Source organism: Pseudorasbora parva, chromosome 20, assembly GCF_024679245.1.
Source record: "Pseudorasbora parva isolate DD20220531a chromosome 20, ASM2467924v1, whole genome shotgun sequence".
Taxonomy (NCBI): domain Eukaryota; kingdom Metazoa; phylum Chordata; class Actinopteri; order Cypriniformes; family Gobionidae; genus Pseudorasbora; species Pseudorasbora parva.
The window spans coordinates 4641947-4656421 of NC_090191.1; the positions used below are offsets into that span (position 1 = coordinate 4641947).

The window sequence follows — 14475 nt, forward strand, 5'->3', positions numbered from 1 at the left end:
AATATACGAAAAACCTTGATTATTCTGGTTAGTCACATTGTACTGCTATTATTTTGAACAAGACTGTATTTAATACATTGATGAGGTAGTTTTTTGTCCAATTGTCCATATATGGCTGATCTGTGTGAAACAAACATCTGTGTCTCTCTGTATTGGGACTGTATGCGTGGGTCAGAGGTCGAAAAAGGGGGGTAACATGGGTGCAAAGTGCCTGAGGTGTCATCAACTTCAACGCTTACAATGCCTTCTCACAATCTCTTTGCAACACACAAGGGACCTTCTGTTTTACGTTATGATCTGATTAGGGTATCACAGTATGCGTGAGGGGGTTATACTCTGGTAATTCGGCCAGATAGTTAAACTGCATATTCAGCCATTTGTGCTACAGTATGATAAAAGTAAAGACTTTTCAGAGACATGAAGGATGCAATACTACTCAAGTTTGACATTGACAGAAACTGAGTTTTGAGCCTTGTTGGTGGTATTAACTAGCGGGTTAATTCTGTGTCCCATAGACAAGTATTATAAGCTAATCTGTTTTTAGAGATAAAACTCTTCATATTGGATTTTCATGAAAACGCACCCCATAGAACAATCTACTTGGTAACCATGGTTTAATTACCCCAGGTTCATTTCTCACCGTTGTTGTCCTTTAAACTGATTTAGTACCCTAAAAATAAACAGCACATTATACAGTCTCTCAAACACGAGGTGTTTCCTGTCTGTGAAATTCATTCCACACTGATGACATTTAAAAAAAAAAAGTTATTTCATACAGCAATACTCATGTGGTACTCCAGGGCTATTTTATACATAAATCAAAAATCTTTACCCAGAGTGACCACATGTGAACGGCTTCTCTCCTGCATGAATTCTCATGTGGACTTTAAAGTGTCCCATTTGACTGAAACTCTTTCCACACCGCAGACATGTGTACGGTTTCTCTCCAGTGTGAACTCTCATGTGGACTTTAAAGTGTCCCATTTGACTGAAACTCTTTCCACACTGCAGACATGTGTAAGGTTTCTCTCCAGTGTGAACTCTCATGTGTCTGTCAAAGCTTCGTTTGTCAGCAAATCTCTTTCCACACTGAGGGCAGGTGTAAGATTTCTCTCCAGTGTGAACGTTCATGTGCTTGTCAAGGTTTCGTTTGTCAATAAATCTCTTTCCACACTGAGGGCAGGAGTAAGGCTTCTCTCCAGTGTGAATTCTCATGTGGATTTTAAGGATATTTTTACTACTTAAAATCTTTCCACACTGAGGGCATGTGTAGGGCGTCTCTCCAGTGTGAACTCTCATGTGGCTGTTAAGGCTTCCTTTATCAGTGAAACTCTTTCCACACTGAGGGCAGGTGTAAGGCTTCTCTCCTGTGTGAATTCTTATGTGTCTTTTAAGGCTTCCTTTTAGAGTGAAACTCTTTCCACAGTGTTGGCAGGTGTAAGGCTTCTCTCCGTTGTGATTTTTTATGTGTCTGTCAAGGCTTCTTTTTGCAGTGTAATGCTTTCCACACTGTTTGCAGGTGAACTTACTTCTAGTTATTTTCTTTTCACCACTTTTTCGTGTCTTTTCAGTCTGTGAGCAACTAAACGTTTTTCCTCTTGTTATGAAATCATGATACTTATATCGCTCTTTCTCTTCCATTTCATTCAGTACTTCACTCTCCTCTTTCAGCACTATCAGGTCTAAGGTGAAAAGAGACAAATGCAAATTAACACCAGTTTAATGGCACAAAGCAACAAACAAAACATTTAGACATGTAAAGCATTAAAACCAATTGAAAAGGGAACCACAGGGCCCAGAAGTTTATGGGGGGGAGGGGGGGGGCATTGATATGAAGCCTGACTAAACTTTAGTTCAATTCTCTCGTCACTCATTAACAGTGGTGGAGGAAGTACTGAATCGCAGTACTTAAAGCTAAACTGTGTGATATTTTCCCCCATCTAGCGGTGTAAAGGTATATGACCATCCAGTGAATAATAGTTTCTGTTCCTCTCAATTCTGATTTAGTTTCAACTCCTATGGTGGCTGATTTAGTCCAACATTAACATGGCTTCCAGTTCAACCTCGTCCATGAGTGCAATCGAGTGTTAAAACGCGAAAGGCGAAGCTTGAATTTACGGGTATGTCCCTCTTTGGCTAATGTACTTTTAGATGGAGGGGCAACATGGATTCAAACTCTTCACCCAAAATACTTTATTACTTAAAAGAAGTAAATATATATAAATAAATATGTACAGTCCCTGACAAAAGTCTTGTCGCTTATCGCTTATGAAGTCATCAGGAATAGCTAAGAAAGCAGTCTTGCATGCCTCCCAGAGTTCATCAATATTCTTTGGTTTCGTCTTCCATGCGTCCTCTTTCATCCTACCCCACATATGCTCAATGATGACTGGGCTGGCCAATCCTGGAGCATCTTGATCTTCTTCGCCTTGAGGAACTTTGATGTGGAGATGGAAGTATGCGATGGAGCACCGTCCTGCTGCAGAATTTGGCCTCTTTTATGGTTGGGAATATAAGAAGTAGCTAAGATTTCTTGGTATTTTAGACTATTGATGTTGCCTTCCACCCTGCAGATCTCTCGCACACCCCCATACTGGATGTAACCCCAGACCATGATTTTTCTGCCACCAAACTTCACTGTTTTCTGGGTGAGTTTTGGATCCATTCTGGCTCCAGTAGGTCTCCTGCAATATTTGCGGCGACTGTGGTGTAATTCAACAGAAGATTCATCTGAAAAATACACCCTCTGCCACTTTTCCAGCGTCCATCCTTTTAGCAGGCTGTGGGCCTTGGCAAATGCCACACGGTTTTTCAATTGTCTTTTGTTTAGTGCTGGCTTCTGGGCACTGATTCGACCATGGAGGCCATTTCGAGACAGAATCCGACAAACTGTTCTGGTTGACACAGGGACTTCAGGCGACCAGGTCTCGTGGAGCTCTGCTGCAGTGGAAAATGGGCTGGCCTTGGATTTTCAAGACAACAAACGGTCCTCTCGAGCAGTTGTCTTGCGGGGTCTGACTGACCTGGGCTTGTCAAAAATGTCTCCAGTCTCTTCAAATCTTTTTTTATCCTTTGTACTTGAAGCTGAGACACATTGAAGGTGTCTGCCACATCAGCAGTGGATCTGGTCTTCAGCCTCTTGATAGTCAAAACTTTAGTCTCAGGGTGAATCTTAGGCATGTTTGCAGAGGTCTAGTTGCAGTTGATGTGAAGGTCTAGCGTACTGGGGTTCTTTTTATACACACTTGAGACCTAATTGATCCATTATTAGTCACAGGTGAAGCTCATATGACAAGGTGACAACACTTATGTCTTTGCAAAAATTGACTCAATGGGCTTAACCAAGCTGTGAATATTAGAATACTTTTTGAACATTTAGTTTTTCACTGAAACATCATCACAAAAGCTGGTGGGATTAAAATGAGCCATTTCTTGTAAAAATATCTTGATTAGAAATATATTTCAGCGGCACTTTAGGTCAATTTGTACACAAGCGACAAGACTTTTGTCAGGGACTGTATATATTTTTGAAAGAACTAAGTGTTTTTAGCTAATGATAAACTAAAAAAGTTACACAGTGTAGCTTTAAGTAAAAGTACAAGTAACTTAGTAAATTATGGCGGCAGTGGTTCATGTAAGTTGTCTACAAACCGGAAGGTTGGTGGTTCAATCCCCGGTTCCACCTGACCAAGTGTCAGGGTGTCCATGAGCAACACACCAAACCCCAGCTGCTCCCAACGAGCTGGATGGAGCCTTACAAGGCTGACATCACTGTCGGTGTATGAATGGGTGAATGTGAGGCAATATGTATAGCACTTTGGATGGCCATAGGGTCTGTTGAAAGCGCCATATAAATGCAGTCCATTTAATAAAAGTACTACAATGACAACCTTACTTAAGTATTAAAAGTACTTGCATAATGTATTCTCTTAATATCTATATTTTCTAATAATTAAAAAGACGAAAACATTATTGTGTACAACGATGTGGCATTTTAATTAAGTTAGTTTTAGGTTAAATATGTATAATAATATAATAATGTACAATAATAGAATAATGTATAATAAATGTATAACAATGTTGCCTAGTTTACATTCTGACTTACAATTCTAGATATCTATCAGGGTGATTTGCAGAGTTAAATATCATTGAAGCAACATTCTCATCAGCTTTGATGTATTTAAATCTTTTTTAACCTTTTATAAAGGACATTTCCCACCCTAATCTTATTAAATATAGGCTATGCTTTGGCTTTCACTTTAAATTCTTACATTTGATCAATAAATAAATATTAGAATAAGACATATTTAACTGCATTAAATAATGTTTTTATATATATATATATATATATATATATATATATATATATATATATATATATATATATATATATATATATATATATATATATATATATTTTATACAAATAAGAAATGTTGCAAAGAATGTTTAAACATGAAACTAAACCACCAGTAGGTGGCGGCAGGTCTTAATGGGTGAATCATTGAGTCGATTCCTTCATGGATGAGGCAGCCGTTTACGAATAGGTCATTAAATCTTTGATTAAACCGATTCATTCAAACGCTGAATCATTCAGTAACACACACTGTTGCTGTGAGATGAATTATGGTTCTGATGTGGAAATATGATCTGATCATGGAAATATTTTCGCTGCTGAAATAGAACAAAAACAGTTAATATTGCATCTAAATTGTAAGTGACTAATGTTAATTCATTGTTTATGGGGGTGTCATATGAAATCAGTCACATTTTCAGTAGTGATGGTATTCAGGAAAACACACTCTTGGTCGTGTCATGTGATGTTTTTTAACTTCACATTTTGAAATTTTACTGCAGTATGCTACTGAGTTTCTGTGTGAGCTGAGCTGATTTGTTTCCATTTCTCCTCGAGAGGCTGCGCGAGCGTCAACAGCACAACCATCCGTTCATTATACATTATATAGGCTATAATTATCCAATAATCACTCGGACAAGCCTTAATCTTGAGCCCTGAAACTGATCAGGAAATCTACCGAAACATTGTAGAAATTAAGTGGAGAAGAAAGTATAATAATTGCTGCAAAATACAAGTATCGCTGCGTTCTCTGTTTCAGCACCTCATACACAGCCTTTGAGGAAAACAATCATTGCCATTGTCACAATTATAAGCGTAACAGCGACGATACCAAACACACCCATGAACGGCTGAGCGATCGAGCAGCTACCACTGAAGTCCCTCTAGGTTTTTTTGGTGGGGTGGGGGGATTGAAAACAAATAAAATGTTTTATGGTTACGATTCATCTCGTAGCTGGCTGCCTTTAGCCTAGAAATCTAATCTGCCGCGAGTGTCGTCTAGCAACTCTCAATACCCTTCTGAGCTGTAAACGCCAAACTCTTGCCGGGCCAATCCCATCGTGTATAGAGTTAGTGGGCGGGGCCATAATGACGATGGCCGAGTTGCGTTTGTGTGCTTCTAGTAAACACAGAAACTGGCGAATGGCGGTCTTTCGAATCAGCTTTGACCGTGACTCTGGAAGTTAAGGTTGGAGTTGAGCTTTTCTCCTAGAAAAGAACAAATAACGGCACTGAAGTCATTCTTACAAAGGGAAGATGTGTTCAGAGTTTTGCCGACCGGATACGGTGAATGTTTAATCTATCAACAAGCTCCTTCGATGCTCTGGTTGGTTGTAGCGCTATCCTATTGCGTGCAGAGGAAGTTTGAAAGACAACCGTTTATCTCGCCCCTCAGATTGAGCTGTCAATGGTGAGTTTCCAGACCAAATATCTTGATGTGGGTCTGGCTTGTCAGGCTAGGCTGCCTTGGTTCCAGACACAAAACTCTACGTCAACAGATTAATGAAACTTCAACGGAGATAAATTGGAAACAGAGCCTTTAACAAAAATGGATGTCACTGTTGAGGCCCACCCAAACATCTGCATTGCCCACACAATTAGAATTTAGGAACTAGTGTTCATTTGTTTTTACGATTTCTCAATTGATTAGAACAACCTGAGGTGGCCTCTGTGTTGAAAGTTGTAATTAAGGGCTTCAGAATGCCCCAAACAATCACAAAAATAACACCAGAAATTTGCTACGGGGATCTTTACAAAAAATATATATATAAAAGTTGTGCAATTGAATAAAAAAAAAACATCCTGTGTGGAATCGAATTGCCCCTCTGCCATGCAAACTTGTGTTACCCGTAACTGACTCATCAGAAAGTGAGGATTGAAACTGCTCAATTTGCACATCTCAATGTTCATTCAATGAATAAAAAGACTGCTGTACTTCATGATATCATATCGGACAATGCTTTGGACTTTTTTTGTATCTGTGAGACTTGGCACCAACCAAACGATTTCATAAACTTAAATATGAGTGCTCCACCGGGATATACATATATTGAGAGACCACGTCAAAGTGGCAAAGGTGGCGGTCTCGCTGTTATTTACAGAGCCGATATATCTGTCACGGAAATTACCATTCCCTGTGTATCATCATTTGAGTGCATTGCTTTTAAAGTGAATGGAGTCTCACCTGTCCTTATTGTACTCATAAATCGACCTCCAAAACCAAATCCTATGTTTTTTAATGAACTCACAGAGCTACTTACATCTCATAGTGCTGTTTGTCCAGCAATGATCGTGACTGGAGACATTAATATTCATATGGACAACTCAAATAGTAATTTAACAGTTGATTTCATGGATGCACTAGACTGTTTTAACATGATTCAGCACGTGAAATTTCCCACTCATAATAAAGGTCACACACTAGATCTGGTATGTTCTGTTGGAGTGGACATCGATAACCTAGATAGTAGTGACTTGTGTATCAGTGATCATAAGCTTCTCACTTTTAATTTAAATGTTCCACTTTTAAGTAGTACTCAAACAAGGGTCATTAGTTCTAGAAATGTCAAGAATCTTAACTATGACAATCTCTCCTGCCTGATCTCAGAGCACTCAGCTGTAGAAACTGTTGATCACTATAATTCTATTTTGTCATCTTCTTTGGATGAATTAGCCCCTAGGAGAGAACATGTTGTTTCATTTAGTAAATCTTCTCCATGGTACACCACTGAGTTAAGGGCTATGAAGATGAAAAGCAGGCAGCTTGAACGTCAATATAAGAAATCGGGTTTGACAGTTCATAGAGTCATGTACGACGGTAATTTGAGTCAATACGCTGAAGCACTCAAAGCAGCAAGAACAAAGTACTACTCATCTATTATTAGTGATGGTGCTGCAAACCCAAATAAGATTTTTAAGACAATCAACAGCCTTCTTGCACCAATCAAGTCACCAATTTGTTCCTCTGTACAGGAGTGTAACAAGTTTCTCAGTTTCTTCATGGAAAAAATTGAAAATATCTATAAGTCTATCAGTCTGGTGCCCTGCTCTGTAGTTCCTGTGATCTTTCCACCTAGTTTTCCTGATAGTGCATTTTCTAGTTTTAGCATAGTCACAAATGATTGTATTCTGAAATTAGTGATGGCAATAAATACAAATACATGTACTCTTGACCCAATCCCAACATCTGTTCTAAAGGGATGTCTCTCGTCAATTTGCCCCCTCATCTTGAACATTGTGAACACCTCCCTCATTACTGGTTCAGTTCCAAAAGCCCTTAAAGTGGCAGCTAGGGCTGGGCGATATGACGAAATATATCGTCTGGACGATAGAAAATGTCTATCGTTTTATATAAGGCTCTATCGCTTACGCCACGATAAGGCGTTTATGGCAGAATTTTACGTCAAGATGCACCTCACGCCACGGCATGCCCATGCAATACATAAACCCGCTCCCTCTGTCTCTCTCTCGCTCTCTCACTCACACACACACACACGCGCTGCAGCCTCTCTTCCACTCACGTCACTTTTTTAAAATCCCCCACAGCACGAAACACGAGTCCCGCAAACGCGCCGAGACACCCCTCGCTGCAGCCTGTAGCACGATGACGTTGCTGGATCAGATCCAATACGTACTGGATGGTGGATCGTTATGACAATGTCATTCATACAGATCTCTGAGTTAATTTATAATGCGTATGCACTAGTCATAATGTATGATCATTATTGTATATAGATGATGTTCTAAACTGTGTAGTTGTAGAACTGATAAATAGTATTAAGTAATTATTGATTAATAAATCATCTTTTCATAAATGTGATGCTTAAATTATCCTAGTTTCGCTGTGCATGCATGCAAAACAGTTAATTTTTTATATATTCTGATCATACTTGCTGTTGAGTGGAAGGAAAAATTAGTCAAGTAATTGTCTCTGCAATTTTAATCCTCAATGCAACACGATCTGTAAAGAACTTTAAAATACCAGTAGCCTACACATTCAAGGAAAAATGCAAAACGCGTGTCCTGATGGCGTGAGCATGTTATTAATCATTATTTTTGCGCGAGCGGTTTGAGTATTTATCTATCCAGCAAACTCCTGTGCATTCAATGTCCTCAAAACTCTTCTGCGCATGCGTATATGACGTCATCGAATTGTGAATGAAACCACCGCGCATGCGCGTCCAGTACGCGTTGGATCTGATCCAGCAACGTCATCGTGCTACAGGCTGCAGCGAGGACTTCTTGAACGCGCCGCAGAGGAGCTTGTTTGTAATCAGAGGACAAATGGCTCCTTAGTTTCGAAATGGTTTGGGTACAAGGTGATCGCGTTGAAAATAAAGGCGTTTGTCCAGCGTTAGAAGCTCATTTGAATCATTGCCGCGGCTCATTTAAGAAAATGACAGCTCCGAAGAGACGCCGCTTTAGTTTGAGGTAACGTTACTGCTAACAATAATAAAGAAAGACGATCAACACCTTATGTGTTTCCACTGAAATGAAGATGTAATATATTTCCAAATGTAAGCCCATCTTAAGCGAAATGCACGCTTCATACTGTCGTCTGCCCTGGCTCTAACCTCGAGTGTTTTAGTCTGTTTACTTTTTGCAAACCTTGTGAGCGCGCAAACCCAAACGCTGTGACCTCGCGCCAAATGTTTTTATTGGTTTATTAAGTACAAACAGGCGAGTTATGAAAAATTGAGTGCGAGGGATATGTATACTTCACACAAAAAGATTTTGGAATGAGACGGCTAACTGTAGTAGCGTTTAGTCCACTGTCTATAATAGCCTAATTTAGAGATCACTTTTTTATTTATTTTAACCAACAACTTTGATCGGTTAACGTTGATACGGTCAGCCATCGGTCAAACGTTCATCGGTAAACACCCCTAGGCAGGTGTTAACTTTACTAACAGTCTTGCTTTAAAAAAAGGTTCTAAATAAAATAAAAATGTAGTCCATACTACCTTTATTTGTTTTGTATATCATTTCAAACTGCATTTCCACATTGCAATTTTGTATAGACTATTCATAAACTGAATTAATAGAAAGGTTGCTATATCGTTATGTATATCGTTATCGGGATATCAAATGAGCTATATCGGGATATGAAATTTTGGCCATATCGCCCAGCCCTAGTGGCAGCTATTACATCAGTCCTTAAAAAGCCTGGATGTGATAGGTCTGTAATTAGATAGATCTGACTTATCTCAAACTTACCCTTTCTTGCTAAAGTTTTAGCTGTGCCACAACATGTTGTTGTGGCACAGCTCCACTCACACTTGTCTTCCAACAAGCTTTTTGAACCTTTTCAGTCTGGGTTTAGAAAGGGACATAGTGCAGAAACAGCCCTGGTTCGAGTTATGAATGATCTGCTTATCTCAGCTGACTCTGGAGCCTCCACCATCCTGGTTCTGTTTGATCTTAGTGCTGCATTTGATACAGTGTGCCATTCTATCCTGATAAACAGGCTGGAGAGATGGCTTGGTATCACTGGCACGGTACTTAACTGGTTTAAATCTTACCTGACTGATCGTACCCAGTTTGTTGTTTTGGGAAACAACAAATCTGAACTTGGACAGGTCTGTCATGGTGTTCCTCAGGGATCTGTACTGGGTCCTATATTGTTTAGTGTGTATATGCTTCCTTTGGGACAAATTATTAGGAAATATGGTTTGGGGTATCACTTTTATGCAGATTTTATGCAAATTTACATCAGCTCTAAGTCTGATCCTACTCTCACCTCAACAGTTCTTTCAGAGTGTGTGCTGGAAATAAAAACATGGATGCACCTTAATTTTTTAAAACTGAATTCTTCTAAAACAGAGGTTCTACTCATTGGCACACCAGTGGCTATTCATAAGGGTAGCAATCTGAATTTGATTATGGATGACTGTGTTGTACTTCCATCTGCTCAGGCTCGCAACCTTGGAGTAATTTTTGACAATCATCTGACACTAGACTCTCACATTAAGAGTATTACAAAATCTGCTTTCCATCACCTAAGAAACATCGCAAGAATTAGGCCTTTCCTCAGTCCACCTGATGCTGAAAGGCTTGTTCATGCATTTGTTACTTCCAGGATAGACTACTGTAATGCACTATTCATTGGCTTACCTGCTAAATTAATCAAACGCCTCCAGTATATCCAGAATTCAGCTGCCCGTATTCTCACATATACTCAATCACGTCAGCATATTACAGGCGTGCTCTTTAGTTTGCATTGGCTTCCTGTAGAGTCACGTAGTGATTTTAAAACGCTAACATTAACATACAAAGCTATCCATGGAACTGCCCCTTCTTATATCTGTGACTTAATCACCCGATACATTAGCCTGACAAGCCAGACCCACATCAAGATGTTTGGTCTGGAAACTCACCATTGACAGGGATCAATCTGAGGGGCGGGATAAACGGTTGTCTTTCAAACTCCCTCTGCCCGTGATAGGATAGCGCTACACCAACCAGAGCAACGAATGTGAAACAGAGCTTGTTGATAGATTAAACATTCGCCGTATCCGGTCGGAAAAATTCAGAACACATCTTCCCTTCTTAAGAATGACTTCAGTGCCGCTCTTTGTTCTTTTCTAGAAGAAAAGCTCAACTCCAAGTCTTCCAGAGTCGCGGTCAAAGCTGATTCGAAAGACCGCCGTTCGCCAGTTTCTGTGTTTACTAGAAGCACGCAAACGCAACTCGGCCATCGTCATTATGGCCCCGCCCACCGACTCTATACACTATGTGATTGGCCCGGCAACAGTTAGGCGAATACAGCTCAGAAGGGCATTGAGTAAATTTTGAAATTATAAAAATATAAATTTTGAAAGACCATTGTATCGATAAGCTCTGACGTTATCGGTTCTGCTGTCGGTACTTTTGAAAATACACGTGACCTGAGAGAGAGAGAGAGCAAGCGAGCGAGAGAGAGAGACACAAACAACAGCCGAGGACAGAACTAAACATTCAAACATAGCCTGGTTACACTTTAGATCTGTGATAGTCTGATTTTATTTTAGATTTTGGCTTCCAAAGATTATAATAATAATATTTATGTCTAGCGGAACTTAATTCCCTTTGCAGCACTGCCATTTCTCCCTAAAACTCAAACGTAATGACAGAATCAGCACGATCAGTGATTGTTGTAAAATTCAGTCTAGCTACTGTTGGTTGTGGGACGCGTTTAATAATAAAAAGAGCGATTAAAACCACAAAAATGTCCGCAAGAGATTGTTCCCAAGTCAGCGCGCGCTGAAACAGCCGCAACGAGACGAGCAAATTACACTTTCGGTTTCATACTCGCGTCTAAACGATCAAATGTACACAAACATCTATGTCAAAATGACCGGCTCGAGTCTCTTAAACACAACACAGTTTGTGTCTAAAATGGACGTTGTTATTATGGATATAGTCAGGAGAAAATGTAGTGCATCTGCCTATTATCAGTCGCCTATGGAGCTGCACATCTGTCTTAAAGAGGCAGCGGTGTAAATAAACATGCTGACGGATTACTGCGAATTAAACAACCAAATACAAAGAGCAAATCACTCACAGCTCTTGAATGAATAAATTCAGCTTTAATAAGCATTAATTTAGGCTATTTATGATAAACTATGCAGTGTTATTTTACATTTGATTACTAGAATATATATATATATATGTATCACAAAAAGTACAGATAAGAATACAGTTAAAGTACCGGACCGATAAGCAGTATCGATAAGAGTAGTAATACCGTTAAAATCTTAACGATACCCATCCCTAACCATAACGCATCTCACAGCAGCAGTGTGCGTTACTGAATGATTCAGTGTTTGAATGTATCATGTTGTGCATGTGTTTTGCAGACCGGGCTTCTGGGTGTTGTTTACAGTCACAAGTGGCTGACAGGCTTGGAAGATCGGAGTGAAGTGGAGCGAGAAAAATGTGTGGAAAATGAAGAAATTCAGCACTCATGACCAGCTCAGAGGACAGATATCGTTTAGTTTAGCCAACTTCAGTGGTTTGGAGATATTTTGGCTATCCAACATAAAGCGATGTACGTGCACTGCTTATCATAGGTTCACCAAACGGAATAAAATTATTATTTTATTATGCTTCTTTGAAGTTCTTCCATATAGCATTGAGCCCAACACAGCAGTAAATCTACATTAGACTAATATCAGTTCACGCATTGGCTTATCACCTTATGTTAGTTCTAGTGGGTAAAATACAAGCTAACTTTACCAAACTATAATCACTAAAACATCGGACTTATGGAAAAATACATCGGTATCATAACTTTTTGTCTTTGGTGATGTATTAATGACTCAGCATCGCCTGTATCAAAAGATAAATAATTTTATCCGATGTTTAAAGTGAATAAAATAGACTTGACAGCCCTTTCTGGATTTCCACAACTACTGAACTTTGTCTCTCTCCTGGCCAGCCCACTGTCGGTGAGGTGTGTGTGTGTGTGTTTGTTGTCGGTGAGATGCGCGGTGGACCAATATACTGTAAAAAAATGCTGACCACAGTTAAGATTTTTCTTTAATTTATTTATTGTCAATGTCATTTATTTATTGTCAATGTCATTTATTTATTGTCAATGTCATTTATGAGGTTTTGCATGCTGATAAGAAATATATATTTTTTAATGTATTATATTTTTGTTTATTGACAAACATTATCTTTATAACACTTTGACTTTGCATTTGCAGTCAGCAGACCCAAATGTTATATAATTTCAGTTCAATTCTAGATTTTATAAATTCTATTTGTATTAATAATATTCTACTCTATTAATATTGCTTTTATTGGTAATAAATAAATCTACTTCAGTTTTAATAAATTGTTCACCTGTGTGGGAAGTGTTTGTCATGTTTTGACAATAAAGGGTAGTTTAAAACCACAGTTAACTGTCTATTTTCTATAATATCTTTCACTCAGAAGCAAAAATATGCCTTTAAATTTTAAAGAAATAAAGATTTTACATTTATCGTTCTATTTATATTTATATTGTGATCATTTTTTGGGGCCATATCGCCCAACCTAATTCACCGTAAATAAGGGCTCCCACTCCTTACAAAAGCCAAATAACCACTGAATGAAACCAACCTGTTTGTTCCTTAGTTTCTTCATGTTTCACTCTCAAAGTTTCTTCAATTTTCACATCTTCACTCTCCTTTTTAATGAACTCCATCTTTATGTCTTCTTCACTCTCCTCTTTAATTATCACCATCTTTATGTCTTCACTCTCCTCTTTAATAAACTCCATCTTTATAATAGTGTCACATGGATCTCAGTCGCTTCTCCAGGAGTTTTTCTGTGTGTTTGTCCTGTTTAAGATGAGAATTAACAGAAAGAAAAATAAATCCACATTAAATCGCTGAGTCTACAGTTCAGTCACTGGTAAGAGCGAGTTAATAGACTTAAATCACCTGATTAATCTAAAACTAACACTACAGATTAATATAATATAATGCTAACTATACAGACCCTTAATATATTAGTCAGTTTGGTTATTTAATGATTTGTAGAAATCGAGATAGAAATGGGAATAGAGCGCTTCGAATCACTGAATCATTTGTTGTGAATCAATAAGTTAAATTGACTCGGAGAGTCTAAAGCTCCGGTTCTCTCGTCACTCGCTAGAGACTGAATTCATGTTTGAACTCATTCACGATAAAGAGCCAAATGAGACGCTCCTTCTGTTACTCATGAGTTTATATTACTTTACTCACTCAACGCTGGTAAGTGTTAGATAAAGCAATGCAGTGTTACTTTTAATAAGGCATTCATTCTGCTTCGTTATGAAAACTTAAAAGACATACCTTTTTCAGTCGAATCACAACAGATCCACGAGCGCGGCGAGGTCTTATGACGTCACACCAACACCAAAATAAAAGTCCTGTTGTCTAAAACCACACAAGTGCACAGAAATGTTTTCTCTAACTGTATAATCAGCTGAAATCTTTTGTGTATGAGCGCTTCATTTAATTTACTGTAACCTGAAAGGACATTGTCAACAAATATAGAATTGTGAAAGAAATACTTTAATTAGATGACCTGACAAAATAAAATTAATATTAATCAAAAAATGTGTAAAATCATGCATACATTCTATTCTTCATTTACTTGTGCATGGAGAG

General features: G+C 38.6%; 2 protein-coding genes across 4 annotated transcripts in view; one reads left to right on the top strand and one right to left on the bottom strand.

Annotated features, from left to right (window-relative positions):
- The window catches only part of LOC137049234 (gastrula zinc finger protein XlCGF57.1-like), a 295468-nt gene that overhangs the window by 144697 nt on the left and 136296 nt on the right, over positions 1 to 14475 (top strand). The window lies entirely within an intron of this gene.
- Positions 95 to 14272, bottom strand: LOC137049327 (zinc finger protein OZF-like). Of its 2 annotated transcripts, none has more exons than XM_067427845.1 (3): positions 14158 to 14272; positions 13442 to 13662; positions 95 to 1682 (listed from the first exon to the last, which is right to left on the bottom strand). In XM_067427845.1, the coding sequence occupies exons 2-3, from the start codon at positions 13599 to 13601 to the stop codon at positions 829 to 831; spliced, it is 1014 nt and encodes a 337-aa protein (XP_067283946.1). In that variant the 5' UTR covers positions 13602 to 13662; positions 14158 to 14272; the 3' UTR covers positions 95 to 828. The 2 variants fall into 2 exon arrangements, with proteins under 2 accessions (XP_067283946.1, XP_067283947.1); XM_067427846.1 differs by lacking the exon at positions 14158 to 14272 and adding an exon at positions 14068 to 14119.